General features: G+C 45.9%; 1 protein-coding gene across 2 annotated transcripts in view; it reads left to right on the plus strand.

Annotated features, from left to right (window-relative positions):
• The first annotated feature begins 218 nt into the window (after positions 1-218).
• Positions 219-19,950, plus strand: part of SLC30A2 (solute carrier family 30 member 2) — a 49,782-nt gene continuing 30,050 nt past the window's right edge. Inside the window, exon 1 of one of the 2 annotated variants that reach the window (XM_056557478.1) lies at positions 219-346. Coding sequence is in view for 1 of the 2 variants with exons in the window: in XM_056557477.1 (XP_056413452.1) it covers positions 7,022-7,065 (44 nt within the window). In the remaining variant the exon portion in view is untranslated. Of the gene's footprint in view, positions 347-6,546; positions 7,066-19,950 lie in introns of those variants that run through there. The other variant, XM_056557477.1, reaches the window with a different exon arrangement.

The following is a 19,950-nucleotide window of genomic DNA, read 5'->3' on the forward strand; positions in this document are numbered from 1 at the left end:
ACAGTTAGGGGTGTGGCTTGTCCCTCTTTGCTCTCAGCAATAATTGGGAGGTATGCGTTTTATACAGCGGGAGTGGGACTAGGGTGTACATGTACGCCAGATGTCCCCAAGTTATTAAAGGAATTAGCGAACAGAGCTCCTAATGGTGTTTTGAACGAGGCCTTAGGTGGGTCACACATGCTGTTTACTTGCTCTCTCCTGAAAGTATTAGCAGTTTGTCTCCACTGGGCATGCAAGCAAGTGGTATTGTGGAAAGTGTTTGCTGTGTTGCCTGGCAACAGCACAGCCAAAGAAAATAGAAAAAAACAGGAAGTGATTAGATACATAGGGAAGAAGCACTGTACAGGTATGTAAGTTACTTTACTTAACAACTTAAGGACCAAGGGCATACTGGTACGCCCTTGGTCTTTGGTGTTTAACCCCTTCCCTCTTTGGCGATTTTCCATTTTTGCACTTTTGTTTTTTCCTCCTTACTTTTTAAAAATCATAACCCTTTCAATTTTGCACCTAAAAATCCATATGATGGCTTATTTTTTGCGGCACCAATTCTACTTTGTAATGACATCAGTCATTTTACCCCAAAATCTACGGCAAAATGGGGAAAAAAAAGCATTGTGGGACAAAATGGAAGAAAAAACACCATTTTGTACATTTTGGGGGCTTCCGTTTCTGTGCAGTAAATTTTTCGGTAAAAATGACAACTTCTCTTTAATATATAGGTCCATACAAATAAAATGATACCCTACTTATGTAGGTATGATTTTGTATTACTTCTGAAAAAAAATCATAACTCCATGGAAGAAAATGTATACGTTTAAAATTGTCCTCTTCCTAGCCCTATACATTTTTTTTCCATTTACGGGTCGATATGAGGGCTTATTTTTTGCGCCGTGATCTGAAGTTTTTATCTGTACCAATTTTGTTTTGATCTGACTTTTTGATCACTTTTTATAAAAAATACGCTATTTTTGACTTTGAAATTTTTTTGCGTGTACGCCATTGACTTTGCAGTTTAGTTAACAATATATTTTTATAGTACGGACATTTATGCACACGGCGATACCACATATGTTTATATTTATTTTTATTTACATTGTTTTTTTATGGGAAAAGGGGGGTGATTCACACTTTAATTAGGGAATCATCTAACTTTTTTTTCACTTTTTTTTTTTTTTGCAATTTTATAGCTCCCATAGAGGACTAGAACATGCAGTACATTGATTCAATACACTGATTCTTGCCATTGCATTGCAATGCATTGATCAGTGTTATTGGCGGTTGATTGCTCAAGCGCAGGATGCAGGTAAGGCACCCTCCTGTTGTGTTCTAGCTGATCGGAACATCGCGATTTTACTGCGATGGTCCCGATCAGCCCGACTGAGCTGTCGGGAAGCTTTTACTTTCACTTTAGACGCGGCGATGAACTTTGAACGCCACATCTAAAGAGTTAATGCCGGACATCTGCCCGATTGGCGATATACGGCATTAGCCGTGGATCCCGGTTGCTTATAGCAACCGGGACCCACCGGGTATGATGCGCGCTCACCTGCTGAGTGTTCGTCATACCTCGGGAGCCGCTTGTGGACATTTATAAACGTCCATATGCGGCAAGGGGTTAAAGGGGTACTCCCATGGAAAACTTTATATTTTTTTTAAATCAACTGGTGTCAGAAAGTTAAGCAGATTTGTAAATTACTTCTATTAAAAAATCTTAATCTCTCCAGACTTTTTAGGGTCTGTATACTACAGAGGAAATGGTTTTCTTTTTGGAACACAGAGCTCTCTGCTTACATCATGGCAAAAAATAAGCCAAAATATGGATTTTTAGGTGGAAAATTTAAAGGGTTATGATTTTTAAAAGATAAGGAGGAAAAAACAAAAAGGCAAAAACTGAAAAACCCTGTGTCCTTAAGGGGTTAAGGACCGAGGGTGTACCTGTGCGCCCTGGTCCAGTTACTGGTGTTTGAAGTGTGCTCACAAGCTGACTGACTGATATAAGCAGCCAGAACCCACGGGTAATGCCGGGAATCGCCGATAGGGCCGATGCCTGGCATTAACCCTTTCTAAAATGCGAGGTTAACTATCTCAGCAGCTTAGCGGAGCTGATCGGGACCATCGCGGTAAAATCACAATTTCCTGATCAGCGGGAGGGCCCTTACCTGCCTCCTCGACATCTGATCGGTCCTCTGCTGCTCCGGGAAGCTTAGGTAGGCTGGAGTAGCAGAGCACCAATAACACTGATCAATCCTATACTATGGCATACCATTGAACAGTGTATGCAATCGAAAGATTGCATGGTATAACCCCTTATGGGAACTAAAAAAAAAAAAAGTTCAAAAAAATTTATAGTGAATTAACCCCTTCCTAATAAAAGTGTGAACCCCCCCCCCTTTTCCCATTTAAAAAAAAAAATAAAATATTATAATAAAAAATCATATGTATAACCTCTATTAAAATATAAGGTTAGTTAAACTGCACACTCAATTGCGTAGACTTAAATAAAATACCAAAGTCCAAAATTGCAAATTTTTGGTCAATTCATATACTATAAAAAAAAATCATTTATAAAAAGCGATCAGAAAGTCCCATAAAAAATAAAAAATGGTACCAATAAAAACTAAAGATCCCGATGCAAAAATGAGCCCTCATATAGCCCCATAATGCGGAGAAAAAAAAAGTTATACGGGGACATTTATCATCGTTGCTTTGGTAAGCGAGTTCTGCAGGCATTTTTTTTTTGCTTTCGTTTTGCTCATGTGTGACATAGTATAATAAATATCACAGGGGGTTGATAAATTTGTCTCGCATAAGCAAAAACCAATAAATCACTTTTGAATACCATTTTTTTTTAGCACACATAAGCAAAAACCAATAAATGACTTCAGAACATCACTTTGCAGCTTTGAAAAAAAAGTGCAATATATCTTTTTTACTTCTCATTTCAGATCCGCGGATCCTGTAGACTACTTTAGATTCGGAGGAGTACAGTGACCAGCGTTTTTTTGTTTTTGTTTAATGTTAATAAAATGGTTAATGAGTGCTTGTGGGTTGGGGGAGTGTTTTTTTGGAATAATTTTTTTTTTAAACGTGTTGTGTTTTTTAAATTTTATTTACTTGACAGGCTTAGTAGTGGAAGCTGTCTTACTAAGCTGGGGTTTAGCGCTCGCTCAAATAAACAGCTAGCGCTAACCCCCAATTAATACCCCGGTACCTACCGCCACAGGGGTGCCGGGAAGAGCCGGTACCAACAGGTCCAGAGCATCAAAAATGGCGCTCCTGGGACTAGGCGGTAACAGGCTGGCGTTATTTAGGATGGGGAGGGCCAGTATCAATGGTCCTCGCCCACCCTGGTAATGTCAGGCTGTTGCTGCTTGGTTGGTATTTGGCTGAGAATAAAAATAGGGGGAACCCTATGCTTTTTATTTTTTTTTATGCATAAATATAAAAAAAAAAAAACAACGCATAGGGGTCCCCCCTATTTTTATTCTCAGTCAAATACCAACCAAGCAGCAACAGCCTGACATTACCAGGGTGGGCGAGGACCATTGTTACTGGCCCTCCCCAGCCTCAATAATGCCAGCCTGTTACCGCCTAGGCGCGCCATTTTTGACGCTCCAAGCCTGTTGGTATCGGCTCTTCCCGCCCCCCCTGTGGCGGTGGGTACAGGGGTAACAATTGAGGGTTAGCGCTAGCTGTTTTTTTTTGGCTAACGCTAAGCCCAGGCTTAGTAATGGACTCCGTCTATTAGACAGCTTCCACTACTAAGGCCTCTTTCACACTATGAAATAGTTCAGTTTAGGAACTTCCGTCACAAGTTCCATCACTATATCAGGGAAAACCGGCCGTTACTGCATGCAGTAATTTTTCCGCCACGATGTCCCGTCACTGTATCACATCCGTAATGAATTACGGGCATATACGGGTGCAAACGGGCAGTTACAAAACCCCATAGGCTGCAATGCGATTTAGTCACGGCCGTCAGGGGTTTTGTAACGGCTGGTTTTCCCCGATATAGTGACGGAACTTGTGACGGAAGTTCCTAAACAGAACTATTTCATAGTGTGAAAGAGGCCTAAGCCTGTCAAGTAAAAAAAAAAAAAAAACACTTTAAAAAAAATATTTTATTCCAAAAAAAACATTCCCCCACAATCCCTCGTTCACCATTTTATCGACAATAAACAAAGAAATGCTGGCCATCGACGTAGTCCACCGAATCCAAAGGCATCCACAGGATAGACTAATCTGAGATAATAATAAAATAAAAAAAACACGAAAAATAGATTAATACATTTTTTGTCACCTGCTCGCACAGCTCCAGCGCTGCACGACTACAACTCCCAGCATGACAATCACTGTATTTTCATGTTTCCCGATGGGTCCCGTGACACAGAGCCCAGCAACAAATTTGAAATTACAGTGAACTCCGCGGCGCCATAGCAAAGGGAGCCCGGGCTGACATAACACTGCAGCTGCCCCAGACTCCCGCAGCTGGGCCAGGAGATGTGCAGGAGCCGTCCCTGTCATCCCTCAGTGTGTACCGCAGTGCTGAGGAATGGAAGGGACAGCTCCTGAACATCTCCCGGACCATCTGTGGGAGTCCCGGGAGGTTGCAGAGTTATGCCAGGCCAGGCTCCTTACCATGGCGCTGCGGAGTTAACCCCCCCCCCCAGCTTTTTTTATTTATTAAATTTTACCTTAATTGGCCACGCTCAGGCTGCAGGTCTTCCGGGACTGTGGTACCAGTAAAGCACAGAAGAGGAGCCAGCAGGGATCGTCACTTGGCATGCTTTCAGTGCTTTACAGGCACCACAGTCCCGGAAGACCCGCAGCCTGAACCAGAGCCTACCGGAGCGAGGCCAGGTGAGGTAAAATAAAAAATTTTAAAAGCCTGGGAGAAAGGGGGATAACTATCATAGGTGTCATCCCACACCGCCGCATAGTTTTTCAATCCCCTACTGTAATATCAAAGTTCCCGCCAGGTCCCTTGATTGGCTGCTCGGGAAATGTGAAATTACAGTAGGGGATAGAAAAACTCTGCAGCACTGTGGTATGTTAAAAGGAGCCCGGGCTGGCATTACTCTGTAGCCGCCCGGCTCCTTCATACTTTCTCCCCGCTACCCTCGCTTGTCTCCCACCCAAGCCCGCGCTGCACATCTCCCTTCTACTACAAGACTACAACTCCCAGCATGCCCTCACTGTATGCTTGGAGTTGTAGTCTTGCAACAGGTAGCAGACAAATGGGAGATGTGCAGCGCAGGCGAGTGGAAGACAAGCGGTGGTTGTAAAGCAGTGTCCCCGTCTTTGTAAGGGTAGTGGGGAAAAAATATGACGGCGCCCAGGTGGCTACAGAGTGATGTCAGCCCAGCTCCGTTATAGGATTGTAATATTTCCCGCTGGAGCTGTGATCATGGCTGCTGCAGGAAATATAAATCTGCTCTCCAACGCCGTTTTGTACACCAGCTCCGGAGCTGGCTTACATTTAGGCTGTTTTGGAGAGGTTGCGACTTTTTGTGTGACTTTTGCACTGATAAATCCCTGAACACTGCAAAGTGAAAAATGAAATTCACTTTCGTAAGCTCTTTTGTAGCTTTTTACAGCCAAAAGTTGCACAAAAATTTGCTTAGGTGCTTATGCGACTTTTTGTGCGACTTTTGTAAGCAAAAAAAGAGCTCTAAATCCCTTGATAAATAGGGGTCAGATGACAATTTTAAACATACTAATATTGGTGCATATAGTTATAACCTACATAAATTGGGTATCTTTATAATCGTATGGACCTACGTAATAACGATAAAGTTACAACAAAAGCCCTCAGAAGTTACAAAATTTTGTTTATTTCACCCCACAAATAATTCCCCCCCCCCCCCTGAAGATTTTGGTATAAGTTATGTCACTACAAAGTACAATTGGTGACTCAAACAAGCCCTTATGTGGGTCTGTAGGTACAAAATTGAAAGCGCAAAAAAAAACGCGAGGAAAAAAACTGAAAGTGCAAAAACAAAAATTGGCCAGGTCCTTAAGGGATTAAAAACAGCACATTTCTCATATATACACATCTAGAACACTTCCGATTTTACCAGCTTGGCCTTGCTAGACAACCCATTTACACTATGGAAATTCTTTTCCTTGTGGAAACTCAGAGCGGATTCCACTTGCAGCAGTCTCTAATTGCTTCCAATGAGTGGCTGCTGCTTTATTCACACAGCGGAATTTCCACCACGGATCCAAGTTCAGCCAAAACTACGAACATGTTCAATCCTTAAGGGGAATTTTGATTTCCACAGCTTTATTTCAGCAGTGACTATGTCAAAATTAGCCTAAATTTGAGTGGCGCAGATTCTCGAAGAAATTCCTTGTGTGAACATATCCTAAAAGGGACCAGGTGCAAATAAAAGGGTGGATCACGACAGTTGGCGGTTTGACCTGTTGGCCACGTTTTTTTCTTCTTTTATTATTGCTTATATTCTGTTGTCCCTGGGTTCTGTATGCTATTCTCATGATTCTTTTAATAAACTTACTTGGTTTGATACTAAAAAAGAAAAAAAACCTTTGTCAGTGGGGAAAGGTGATATTACAAATATATTGCGTATTTGCACATTGTAAGCAATTTATCACCGAGGAGTTTTATCCTAAAAACGGATACAAATTGTAAAAAAATAAAAAATGCCCCGTGTGAACACAACACAACTACCTCTCAGCTGACCATAGAAAGAAGTGCGGGGGTACGTGAGGTGAGGCGCTGGATACTGCACCCAACACGCGGTTGAGAGGCGCCGGTCACCTACGGATCCCGCCGCCACCCGCCTAGAAGGCGCGCTCCGTGTGCACCGGGGATGGAGGAATGGTGGGCAGCGCGGGGGGCCTCCGGCTGCTACACACGGGAGGCGCTGTTTGGGTCTTGAGAAGTTTTGCAGCCGGCTCTTTGCACCCGGCGCTTCATTCACACGGAGGCCGAGTAGATAAAGGAGAGACTGGAGAGGCCAGTCATAACTGCGGTGTGGGACACGACTCCTAGGACAACATGGACGATGAGGAGAAACTGCAACTACTGAACGGAGACAGGAGGTGAGGAGCGCACACACCTGTATAGCACAGCCCCTCCGCCATCTCGGTACACTGATCCCTGGAGAAATGTCTATTGACGGCTGGGCCATGTTTGGAGTCGTAGCCAGCCAGATATTTTAGGAATGAGTGTAGTGGCTGCAGCTTCATTTATAGACTAAGGGTATGTTCACACGTACAGGATCTGCTGCAGCTTCATTTATAGACTATGGGTATGTTCACACGTACAGGATCTGCTGCAGCTTCATTTATAGACTAAGGGTATGTTCACACGTACAGGGTCTGCTGCAGCTTCATTTATAGACTAAGGGTATGTTCACAGGTACAGGATCTGCTGCAGCTTCATTTATAGACTATGGGTATGTTCACAGGTACAGGATCTGCTGCAGCTTCATTTATAGACTAAGGGTATGTTCACAGGTACAGGATCTGCTGCAGCTTCATTTATAGACTAAGGGTATGTTCACAGGTACAGGATCTGCTGCAGCTTCATTTATAGACTAAGGGTATGTTCACAGGTACAGGATCTGCTGCAGCTTCATTTATAGACTAAGGGTATGTTCACAGGTACAGGATCTGCTGCAGCTTCATTTATAGACTAAGGGTATGTTCACAGGTACAGGATCTGCTGCAGCTTCATTTATAGACTAAGGGTATGTTCACACGTACAGGGTCTGCTGCAGCTTCATTTATAGACTAAGGGTATGTTCACACGTACAGGATCTGCTGCAGCTTCATTTATAGACTAAGGGTATGTTCACAGGTACAGGATCTGCTGCATTTTTTCTGCAGACAATTTTGCTGCCCATTGAAGTTAATAGGTGGGAAAATCAGCTGCACAAAAATATGCAACAGATCCTGTACGTGTGAATGTGCCCTAAAGCATGAAAGGATGTAAGGCTGACCAGTAGTGGAATACAAATGCCAGTTGCCCACAGCAACCCATTAACATTTGGATTGAGGGCGAGGTAAACAATGGATTTTCGCATTCGCTAACCGACTCTATGGTTTTAACTATTTCCTGACCAGGTTGCTAATTTTATTGTCCAAACCATTTGTCACATCTGTGTTTGGGGCATTAGTATAGTCAGCAATACATTTCTATTTTTTGACTATTTTTTTTTTCTCTAAGCCAAGAGTCTTTATCATTATTATTATTATTGTTGAATTGAAGCATTATTGACCTCTCTCCTTCATCTATTTTGGTTCTGGCTAGAGATGAGCGAACTTACAGTAAATTCGATTTGTCACGAACTTCTCGGCTCGGCAGTTGATGACTTATAAGTTCGCTCATCTCTAGTTCTGGCCATAGACCTTAGTTCTCATTTGGCAGGAAGTTATCCCTGACTCCTCCTGTGGGCATGCTTGTAGGTAGTTGATGCTATATACACTGCCCAAAAAAAACTAAAGGGAACACTTTAAGGGGTACTCCAACCCTAGGCATCTTATCCCCCATCCAAAGGATAGGGGATAAGATGTCTGATCGCAGAGGTCCCGCTGCTGGGGACCCCGCAACATAGCTTGCGGCACCCACCTGTTTCTGCTCCGGAGGGTCTGGGTCCTGACCACTGGAACGGAAGTCTGTGATGTCACGACTCTGCCCCTGTGTGACGTCACGCCCCCGTTTCCTCAATGCAAGTCTATGGGAGAGGGCGTGATGTCACACGGGGGCAGAGTCGTGACGTCACAGACTTCCCGTGGTCGGGACCCAGACCCTCCAGCGCTTCCGGAGCAGAAACAGGTGGGTGCCGCATGCTATATTGCGGGGGTCCCCAGCGGCGGGACCCCAGCGATCAGACATCTTATCCTCTATCATTTGGATAGGGGATAAGATGTCTAGGGGTGGAGTACCCCTTTAAACAACACAATGTAACTCCAAGTCAATCACATTTCTGTGAAATCACACTGTCCACTCAGGTGCAACACTGACAATTAATTTCACATGCTGTTGTACAAATGGAACAGACAACAGGTGGAAATTATAGGCAATTAGCAAAACACCCCCAATAAAGGAGTGGTTTTGCAGGTGGTGACCACAGACCACTTCTCAGTTCCTATGCTTCCTGGCTGATGTTTTGGTCACTTTTGAATGCTGGCGGTGCTTTCATGAGATGGAGTCTACAACCCTCACAAGTGGCTCAGGTAGTGCAGCTCATCCAGGATGGCACATCAATGCGAGCTGTGGCAAGAAGGTTTGCTGTGTCTTTCAGTGTAGTGTCCAGAGCATGGAGCCACTACCACTGTTTCTCACCATTTGAGTGGACACATAGACTCCATAAGGCTAGGTTTCCACTTGTTTATTTTTTCTGGCAGTTTTTGGAGATCAGCCGCTGCAGTTTTTGAGCCAAAGCCAGAAGTGAATTCAAAAGGAATGGGAAATATAAAGGAAGGACTTACACTTCTCCTCCCTTATGGATCCACTTCTGACTTTGGCTCAAAAACTGCAGTGGCAGTTTTCCAAAAACTGCCAGAAAAAAACCCAAGTGGAAACCTAGCCTAAGGGTTGTTTGAGGGCCCGATGTCCACAGGTGGGGGTTGTGCTTACAGCCCAACACCGTGCAGGACGTTTTGGCATTTTCCAGAGAACACCAAGATTGGCAGATTTGCCACTGGCGCCCTGTGCTCTTCACAGATGAAAGCAGGGTCACACTGAGCACATGTGACATGACAGTCTGGAGATGCCGTGGAGAACGTTCTGCTGCCTGCAACATCCTCCAACATGACCGGTTTGGTGGTGGGTCAGTAATGATGTGGGGTGGCATTTCTTTGGGGGGCCACACAGCCCTCCCTGTGCTTTCCAGAGGTAGCCTGAATGCCATTAGGTACCGAGATGAGATCCTCAGACCCCTTGTGAGACCATATGCTGGGGCTGCCGGCCCTGGGTTTCTCCTAATGCAAGACAATGCTAGACCTCGTGTGGCTGGAGTATGTCAGCAATTCCTGCAAGAGGAAGGCATTGATGCTATGGACTGGCCAGCCCGTTCCCCGGTCCTGAATCGGATTTCGCATATATGGGACATCATGTCTCGCTCCATCCACCAATGCCACGTTGCACCACAGACTGTCCAGTAGTTGGCGGATGCTGTAGTCCAGGTCTGGAAGGACATCCCTCAGGTACAGGATCTGCTGCAGCTTCATTTATAGACTAAGGGTATGTTCACAGGTACAGGATCTGCTGCAGCTTCATTTATAGACTAAGGGTATGTTCACACGTACAGGGTCTGCTGCAGCTTCATTTATAGACTAAGGGTATGTTCACAGGTACAGGATCTGCTGCAGCTTCATTTATAGACTAAGGGTATGTTCACAGGTACAGGATCTGCTGCAGCTTCATTTATAGACTAAGGGTATGTTCACAGGTACAGGATCTGCTGCAGCTTCATTTATAGACTAAGGGTATGTTCACAGGTACAGGATCTGCTGCAGCTTCATTTATAGACTAAGGGTATGTTCACACGTACAGGGTCTGCTGCAGCTTCATTTATAGACTAAGGGTATGTTCACACGTACAGGGTCTGCTGCAGCTTCATTTATAGACTAAGGGTATGTTCACACGTACAGGATCTGCTGCAGCTTCATTTATAGACTAAGGGTATGTTCACACGTACAGGATCTGCTGCAGCTTCATTTATAGACTACGGGTATGTTCACACGTACAGGGTCTGCTGCAGCTTCATTTATAGACTAAGGGTATGTTCACACGTACAGGATCTGCTGCATTTTTTCTGCAGACAATTTTGCTGCCCATTGAAGTTAATAGGTGGGAAAATCAGCTGCACAAAAATATGCAACAGATCCTGTACGTGTGAATGTGCCCTAAAGCATGAAAGGATGTAAGGCTGACCAGTAGTGGAATACAAATGCCAGTTGCCCACAGCAACCCATTAACATTTGGATTGAGGGCGAGGTAAACAATGGATTTTCGCATTCGCTAACCGACTCTATGGTTTTAACTATTTCCTGACCAGGTTGCTAATTTTATTGTCCAAACCATTTGTCACATCTGTGTTTGGGGCATTAGTATAGTCAGCAATACATTTCTATTTTTTGACTATTTTTTTTTTCTCTAAGCCAAGAGTCTTTATCATTATTATTATTATTGTTGAATTGAAGCATTATTGACCTCTCTCCTTCATCTATTTTGGTTCTGGCTAGAGATGAGCGAACTTACAGTAAATTCGATTTGTCACGAACTTCTCGGCTCGGCAGTTGATGACTTATAAGTTCGCTCATCTCTAGTTCTGGCCATAGACCTTAGTTCTCATTTGGCAGGAAGTTATCCCTGACTCCTCCTGTGGGCATGCTTGTAGGTAGTTGATGCTATATACACTGCCCAAAAAAAACTAAAGGGAACACTTTAAGGGGTACTCCAACCCTAGGCATCTTATCCCCCATCCAAAGGATAGGGGATAAGATGTCTGATCGCAGAGGTCCCGCTGCTGGGGACCCCGCAACATAGCTTGCGGCACCCACCTGTTTCTGCTCCGGAGGGTCTGGGTCCTGACCACTGGAACGGAAGTCTGTGATGTCACGACTCTGCCCCTGTGTGACGTCACGCCCCCGTTTCCTCAATGCAAGTCTATGGGAGAGGGCGTGATGTCACACGGGGGCAGAGTCGTGACGTCACAGACTTCCCGTGGTCGGGACCCAGACCCTCCAGCGCTTCCGGAGCAGAAACAGGTGGGTGCCGCATGCTATATTGCGGGGGTCCCCAGCGGCGGGACCCCAGCGATCAGACATCTTATCCTCTATCATTTGGATAGGGGATAAGATGTCTAGGGGTGGAGTACCCCTTTAAACAACACAATGTAACTCCAAGTCAATCACATTTCTGTGAAATCACACTGTCCACTCAGGTGCAACACTGACAATTAATTTCACATGCTGTTGTACAAATGGAACAGACAACAGGTGGAAATTATAGGCAATTAGCAAAACACCCCCAATAAAGGAGTGGTTTTGCAGGTGGTGACCACAGACCACTTCTCAGTTCCTATGCTTCCTGGCTGATGTTTTGGTCACTTTTGAATGCTGGCCGTGCTTTCATGAGATGGAGTCTACAACCCTCACAAGTGGCTCAGGTAGTGCAGCTCATCCAGGATGGCACATCAATGCGAGCTGTGGCAAGAAGGTTTGCTGTGTCTTTCAGTGTAGTGTCCAGAGCATGGAGCCACTACCACTGTTTCTCACCATTTGAGTGGACACATAGACTCCATAAGGCTAGGTTTCCACTTGTTTATTTTTTCTGGCAGTTTTTGGAGATCAGCCGCTGCAGTTTTTGAGCCAAAGCCAGAAGTGAATTCAAAAGGAATGGGAAATATAAAGGAAGGACTTACACTTCTCCTCCCTTATGGATCCACTTCTGACTTTGGCTCAAAAACTGCAGTGGCAGTTTTCCAAAAACTGCCAGAAAAAAACCCAAGTGGAAACCTAGCCTAAGGGTTGTTTGAGGGCCCGATGTCCACAGGTGGGGGTTGTGCTTACAGCCCAACACCGTGCAGGACGTTTTGGCATTTTCCAGAGAACACCAAGATTGGCAGATTTGCCACTGGCGCCCTGTGCTCTTCACAGATGAAAGCAGGGTCACACTGAGCACATGTGACATGACAGTCTGGAGATGCCGTGGAGAACGTTCTGCTGCCTGCAACATCCTCCAACATGACCGGTTTGGTGGTGGGTCAGTAATGATGTGGGGTGGCATTTCTTTGGGGGGCCACACAGCCCTCCCTGTGCTTTCCAGAGGTAGCCTGAATGCCATTAGGTACCGAGATGAGATCCTCAGACCCCTTGTGAGACCATATGCTGGGGCTGCCGGCCCTGGGTTTCTCCTAATGCAAGACAATGCTAGACCTCGTGTGGCTGGAGTATGTCAGCAATTCCTGCAAGAGGAAGGCATTGATGCTATGGACTGGCCAGCCCGTTCCCCGGTCCTGAATCGGATTTCGCATATATGGGACATCATGTCTCGCTCCATCCACCAATGCCACGTTGCACCACAGACTGTCCAGTAGTTGGCGGATGCTGTAGTCCAGGTCTGGAAGGACATCCCTCAAGGGACCATCCACCACCTCATCAGGAGCATGCCCAGGCATTGTAGGGAGGTCATACGGACACGTGGAGACCACACACACTACTGAACCTCATTTTGACTCGTTTTAAGGACTTTACATCAAAGTTGGATCAGCCTGTAGTGTGGTTTTCCACTTTGGTTTGTGACTCCATATCCAGACCTCCATGGGTTGATAAATTAGATTTCCATTGATAATTTTTGTGTGATTCAGATCTAGGATGTGTTATCTCAGTGTTCACTTTATTTCTTTGAGCAGTGTACCTTACTTCAGCCTTTCCCAAACAGGGTGCCTCCAGCTGTTGCAAAACTACAACTCCCAGCATGCCGCTGTCCGGGCATACTGGTAGTTGTAGTTTTGCAACAGCTGGAGGCACCCTGGTTGGGAAACACTGCCTTTCTTTCTGTGTATCTCATAGAAAAATCATCTGCTGGGTTGAAATCCTGATCACTGTCAAAGTCTCACTTCCACAAGGTATGCGTTCCACTACTGCAACATATTTGTTCAATCCCACCCTCTACCGCAGCGGTCTTCAAACTGTGGCCCTCCAGATGTTGCAAAACTACAACTCCCAGCATACCCGGACAGCTGTTGGCTGTCCGGGCATGCTGAGAGTTGTAGTTTTGCAACATCTGGAGGGCCACAGTTTGAAGACCACTGCTCTACCGCATACTTTTTGTCACAGCTTTTAGAGATAGTCCCCCCTTGTGCCAATTCATCACTCCCTTGTGCCAATTCATCAGCCTCAGTAGCATTTCAGAGGTTTGCAGGACCCCCTGTATGTTTTGTGTTGTGACCGTCCGGTCTAGACTGAAAACCTCCCGCTCCCAGAAGTTTTACATCAGGTCCTGCGGGATCTCAATCCCATTGAAGTCGTATAGTCAGGAGCACGTCTGTAGGGAAAAACTAGAAAAGGGGATTGTGCACTGAATCACTTTATTTTTATGTTAAGCAAATCTGTGTGAATTCTGCTTACCAACTGCATCCCGTTTAGGCAAAGTTTCCACTTGTTTTTTTTTTCTGGCAGTTTTTGGAAAACTGAAGAGTATTCAAAAGGAATAGGACATATAAAGGAAGGACTTATACTTCTCCTACCTTATGGATCCACTTCTGACTTTGACTTAAAAACTGCAGTGGCAGTATTCCAAAAACTGCCAGAGAAAAAGCAAGTGGAAACTTAGCCTGAGGGTGTGTGTATTTTCTGCTGCAGATTTGCTTCAGCAGATTTATCTACCCATTAAAATCAATGGGCAGCAAAATCTGCAGCAGCAGATCTGCAGCAAAAATACGCTCGTGTGAACGCACCCTTATACTGTTTTGCGGATTTCAAATGGAAGAGATCTACACTACTTGAACTGCTACGCAGAAAGCAGGGGAATCTTGTGGTTTGAGACGTGGATTTGGCCCCAGTAAATTCTAATTCTTGACATATCGAATTGCATATTTGTGGCAGAATTCAACTGGTCTGCCTTGGCTTCCTGCCGCCGATTTGAATAGCACATAGCGTGGTGAGGGAGCTTAGTTTTGGGTTGTAATGAAGAAATAGCCTCCATATTCTGCGCAAAAAGCTAGTGGTGCACGGAAATGAAAATTGTGGGCCGAAACAGGAAATTAAGGCTGTGCTTGGCCAAAAACCGAAGCCAAAAATGCATTTACCTGTCCACTTAAAGGAGAAATGCAGTGCAAAACTTAACTTCCCCTGTGCCTGGACTGCAAAAATCAAAAAGAAAAAACTTTAACTCCCCTTCCTACGTTCCCCGTTGCTCCGATGTGTCCCGTCCCTCCGACCCCTCTCAGAACGTCTCACTGCGGTTAGCTTATCACCGGCTGCAGTGATGTCTCCCTTGGTCGGTGATAAGCTGAGCACAGTGTCATGTAAGGAGATCGGGCCCCAACTTCTCTCTGCTGCCTGAGCATGTTACGTGACACTGCGCTCAGCCTCGTTCCGAGCCTAAGAAGCAGGGAGCTGAGCAGTGCCGGAGGACCAGGACGGCCATATCAGAGCAACAGGGGAATGTAGGAAGGTGAGTTTGTTTTAGTTTTTGCAGCCAGGGGCACAGGGGGGGGGGGGGGGGGGTGGAGTTAAAAGTTTTTGTAGAGAATTGTTTTAGTACACATACATAGTTACATAGTTAGTACGGTCGAAAAAAGACATATGTCCATCAAGTTCAACCAGGGAATTAAGGGGTAGGGGTGTGGCGCGATATTGGGGAAGGGATGGGATTTTATATTTCTTCATAAGCATTAATGTTATTTTGTTCCATAAATGTATCTAATCCTGTTTTAAAGCTGTTAATTGTTCCTACTGTGACCAGTTCCTGAGGTAGACCGTTCCATAAATTCACAGTCCTCACGGTAAAGAAGGCGTGTCGCCCCTTGAGACTAAACTTTTTCTTCTCCAGACGGAGGGAGTGTCCCCTCGTCCTTTGGGGGGGTTTAACCTGGAACAGTTTTTCTCCATATTTTTTGTATGGGCCATTAATATACTTATATACGTTTATCATATATACTGGGCAGATTACTTGAAAAAAGCTCTGCAGCTGACCCAAAACTACCAGTTTGGGCTGTTTCAGTGCATGTTTGGGTCAGCTGTAGAACCACAGGCTATGTCAGGGCATGCTGGAAGTTGCTAGTCCTAACAGCCTATGGCTCTGCAGTTGACCCAGAATTCTATGGACTACGTACACAGGCAGGGAGTGCAGGACAGCCCTAGGTCGTTGTGCTCCCCGAGCTCTTCAGATCCACATTGAAGAGATCTGTACTGTTTGAATAGCTATGCAGGAAGTGGGGGGGGGGGGGGGGGCGCTTGTGGAATGAAACGTGTGGATTAGCCCCATTGAATACTAACCCATGGCATATGAAACTGCAAATCTGTGCTCAGTGTTAATCTGGATCCCTAGGCTGTAGTGTTGGAGCTCAATGCAGGCCTGAGACAGGAGAGGGAGACTCAGCTGATTTGATCAGCTGCAGCGATGTCCTGCCCGGCTCCTCCCCCCACTAACACATGGCCATACCCCCTACTGTAAGTCATGCCCCCGATAGTATTGGCCTGCAATTTCCTCTCAGCAAAATGCTGAAAGCACCATTTTCTGCCGATAACTTTTGGTTACCTAGAATTCGGTGCATCACTACAAAAAACTTAGTTGTCCTTTATAACTCTTCTCACATTGATGGGCAAAATCTTGGCACTATTATAAGCTACACCTTAAAGCGTACCTGTCAGATCACCCCCCCCCCCCCCCCCTATCTCATTCTGATCATGTACATATCATTTGTATGTGTCTATGATGTATATTTCTCTCAGAATTAGCTTTATTTCTGAATTGCCTTAAAGGAGTACTCCGGCGCGCACTTTTTTCCTTTTTTATCCCGTCCGGGCTGCAAAATAAAAGAAAAAACACTTTCTCTTACCGAGCCCCCGGAGCTCCGGTACACTCCGGTACAGGTGTTCGGTCCCCGGGCTGTATTCTTCTTACTTCCTGTTAGCCCGGCACGTCACACGGAGCTTCAGCCTATCACCGGCCGAGGCGGGACATCGCTGCGGCCGGTGATAGGCTGAAGCTCCGTGTGACGTGCCGGGCTAACAGGAAGTAAGAAGAATACAGCCCGGGGACTGATCACCTGTACCGGAGTTCCGGGGGCTCATTATCAGGTAAGGCTGGGTCCACACTACGTTTTGTCCCATACGGGAGCGCATACGGCAGGGGGGAGCTAAAAGCTCGCGCTCCCGTATGTTACCGTATGCGCTCCCGTATGTCATTCATTTCAATGAGCCGACCGGAGTGAAACGTTCGGTCCGGTCGGCTCATTTTTGCACCATATGCGCTTTTACAACCGGACCTAAAACCGTGGTTGACCAGTTTTAGGTCCGGTTGTAAAAGCGCATACGGCGCAAAAATGAGCCGACCGGACCGAACGTTTCACTCCGGTCGGCTCATTGAAATGAATGACATACGGGAGCGCATACGGTAACATACGGGAGCGCGAGCTTTTAGCTCCCCCCTGCCGTATGCGCTCCCGTATGGGACAAAACGTAGTGTGGACCCAGCCTAAGAGAAAGTGTGTTTTCTTTTATTTTGCAGCCCGGACGGGATAAAAGGAAAAAAGTGCGCGCCGGAGTACTCCTTTAACCCCTTAAGGACGCAGGACGTAAATGTACGTCCTGGTGAGGTGGTACTTAACGCACCAGGACGTACATTTACGTCCTGTGCATAACCGCGGGCATCGGAGCGATGCCCGTGTCATGCGCGGCTGATCCCGGCTGCTGATCGCAGCCAGGGACCCGCCGGCAATGGCCGACGCCCGCGATCTCGCGGGCGTCCGCCATTAACCCCTCAGGTGCCGGGATCAATACAGATCCCGGCATCTGCGGCAGTTCGCGATTAAAATGAACGATCGGATCGCCCGCAGCGCTGCTGCGGGGATCCGATCATTCATAACGCCGCACGGAGGTCCCCTCTCCTTCCTCCGTGCGGCTCCCGGCGTCTCCTGCTCTGGTCTGTGATCGAGCAGACCAGAGCAGGAGATGACCGATAATACTGATCTGTTCTATGTCCTATACATAGAACAGATCAGTATTAGCAATCATGGTATTGCTATGAATAGTCCCCTATGGGGACTATTCAAGTGTAAAAAAAAATGTAAAAAAATGTAAAAGTAAAAGTAAAAAAAAAGTGAAAAATCCCCTCCCCCAATAAAAAAGTAAAACGTCCGTTTTTTCCTATTTTACCCCCAAAAAGCGTAAAAAACATTTTTTATAGACATATTTGGTATCGCCGCGTGCGTAAATGTCCGAACTATTAAAATAAAATGTTAATGATCCCGTACGGTGAACGGCGTGAACGGAAAAAAATTTTAAAAGTCCAAAATTCCTACTTTTTTAATACATTTTATTAAAAAAAAAATTATAAAAAATGTATTAAAATTTTTTTATATGTAAATGTGGTATCAAAAAAAAGTACAGATCATGGCGCAAAAAATGAGCCCCCATACTGCCGCTTATACGGAAAAATAAAAAAGTTATAGGTCATCAAAATAAAGGGATTATAAACGTACTAATTTGGTTAAAAAGTTTGTGATTTTTTTTAAGCGCAACAATAATATAAAAGTATATAGTAATGGGTATCATTTTAATCGTATTGACCCTCAGAATAAAGAACACACGTCATTTTTACCATAAATTGTACGGCGTGAAAACGAAACCTTCCAAAATTAGCAAAATTGCGTTTTTCGTTTTAATTTCCCCACAAAAATAGTGTTTTTTGGTTGCGCCATACATTTTATGATATAATGAGTGATGTCATTACAAAGGACAACTGGTCGCGCAAAAAACAAGCCCTCATACTAGTCTGTGGATGAAAATATAAAAGAGTTATGATTTTTAGAAGGCGAGGAGGAAAAAATGAAAACGTAAAAATTAAATTGTCTGAGTCCTTAAGGCCAAAATGGGCTGAGTCCTTAAGGGGTTAATGTTGTCGACCAGAAGCAGGGTGGCGGGTCCCTTTCTTCTCCTCAGGTGATAACCACTCCCCCTCCCTCACTCTCTCCTCAGTCACTGATCTCAGGAGTGAGCATCTGTAACTCTTTCCTTTCTTGTTTTATGCTATACACACACACTGTGCACTTACAGCTTTTGCAAAACTACAGCTCCCAGCATGCCCACACATCCTTTGAGTTGTAGTTTTGCAACAACTGGAGACATAAGCAGTGTTGCTGCAAGCTGTGTTCCTCCTACTGTTGCAAAACTACAACTCCCAGCATGCACACACATCATTTGGCCGTGCAGGCATGCTGGGAGTTGTAGTTTTGCAACAGCTGGAGGCATATGATTGTAGTCCCCCTGTTCTAGATACGCAGACACACTAGGGATCGACTAATATTGATTTTTTAGGGCCGATACCGATAATATGTGAACTTTGAGGCCGATAACTTATACCGATATTCTGGTATTCCGCTATTCCACATGGCTACCCCCCCCCCCCCCGGCCCCGCAGAAGCCGCTGCAGATCAATGATTTAAAGCGTGCGCTTTAAATCAATGAACTGCAGCGGCTTTTGCTTGGCCAGAGACCACCTGTTCTGGGGTCCTCCCTAGTCCAACCACCGCCGCTGCCCCATTGCCTCCCCCATCCCCGGTTTTATAATTACCTGTTTCTGGGGTCCACGCTACTTCTGGCTCTGGTGGCGCCCTGAGCTGTCACTGTGCGCACTGACGGTGATGTCGCATTGAGGAAGTCACTCGTCATTGCGCTCAGCAATAGCGCAGGATGCCACAGGCTCACTACCAGGCAGACTTCCCCAGCAGGCACCACGTCACTGATGCCTGCTGGGGGGGACTTCCGCCCTTAGTTCATCTACACAGGGTGCCTCCAGCTGTTTCACCACTACAACTCCCAGCTTGCCCTGACATCTATTGGCTGTCAGGGCATGCTGGGAGTTGTAGTATTGAAACAGCTGGAGGCACCCTGTGTAGATAAACTATTAGTTACATGCGGCACTAGCCCTTCCCCTCCGTCTCCCTCCCTCCCCCCCCCCGCACCATACCCCGTTCCCTCCATCACAAACCCCCCTGCCGCATACCCCGTTCCCTCATTACACTTACTGCAGAGTCCGGCAGCGGGCGTGCAGGGACAGTGGCGGCAGCTATGTGCGGGAGGAGTGGCCTCTCAGTCAGTGGCCAGGGAGCCAATATGCTCGCTCCCTGCCTGTCTGATTGACAGGCAGGGAGCGAGTGCAGCCTAACTGAAAAAGGACTGATTGCCAGGCCAAAATCAGTCCTTTTTCAGGCGTGACGTCACGCCAGGCTGCAGCCGGCCACTAGG

Source organism: Hyla sarda, chromosome 2 (assembly GCF_029499605.1).
Source record: "Hyla sarda isolate aHylSar1 chromosome 2, aHylSar1.hap1, whole genome shotgun sequence".
Taxonomy (NCBI): domain Eukaryota; kingdom Metazoa; phylum Chordata; class Amphibia; order Anura; family Hylidae; genus Hyla; species Hyla sarda.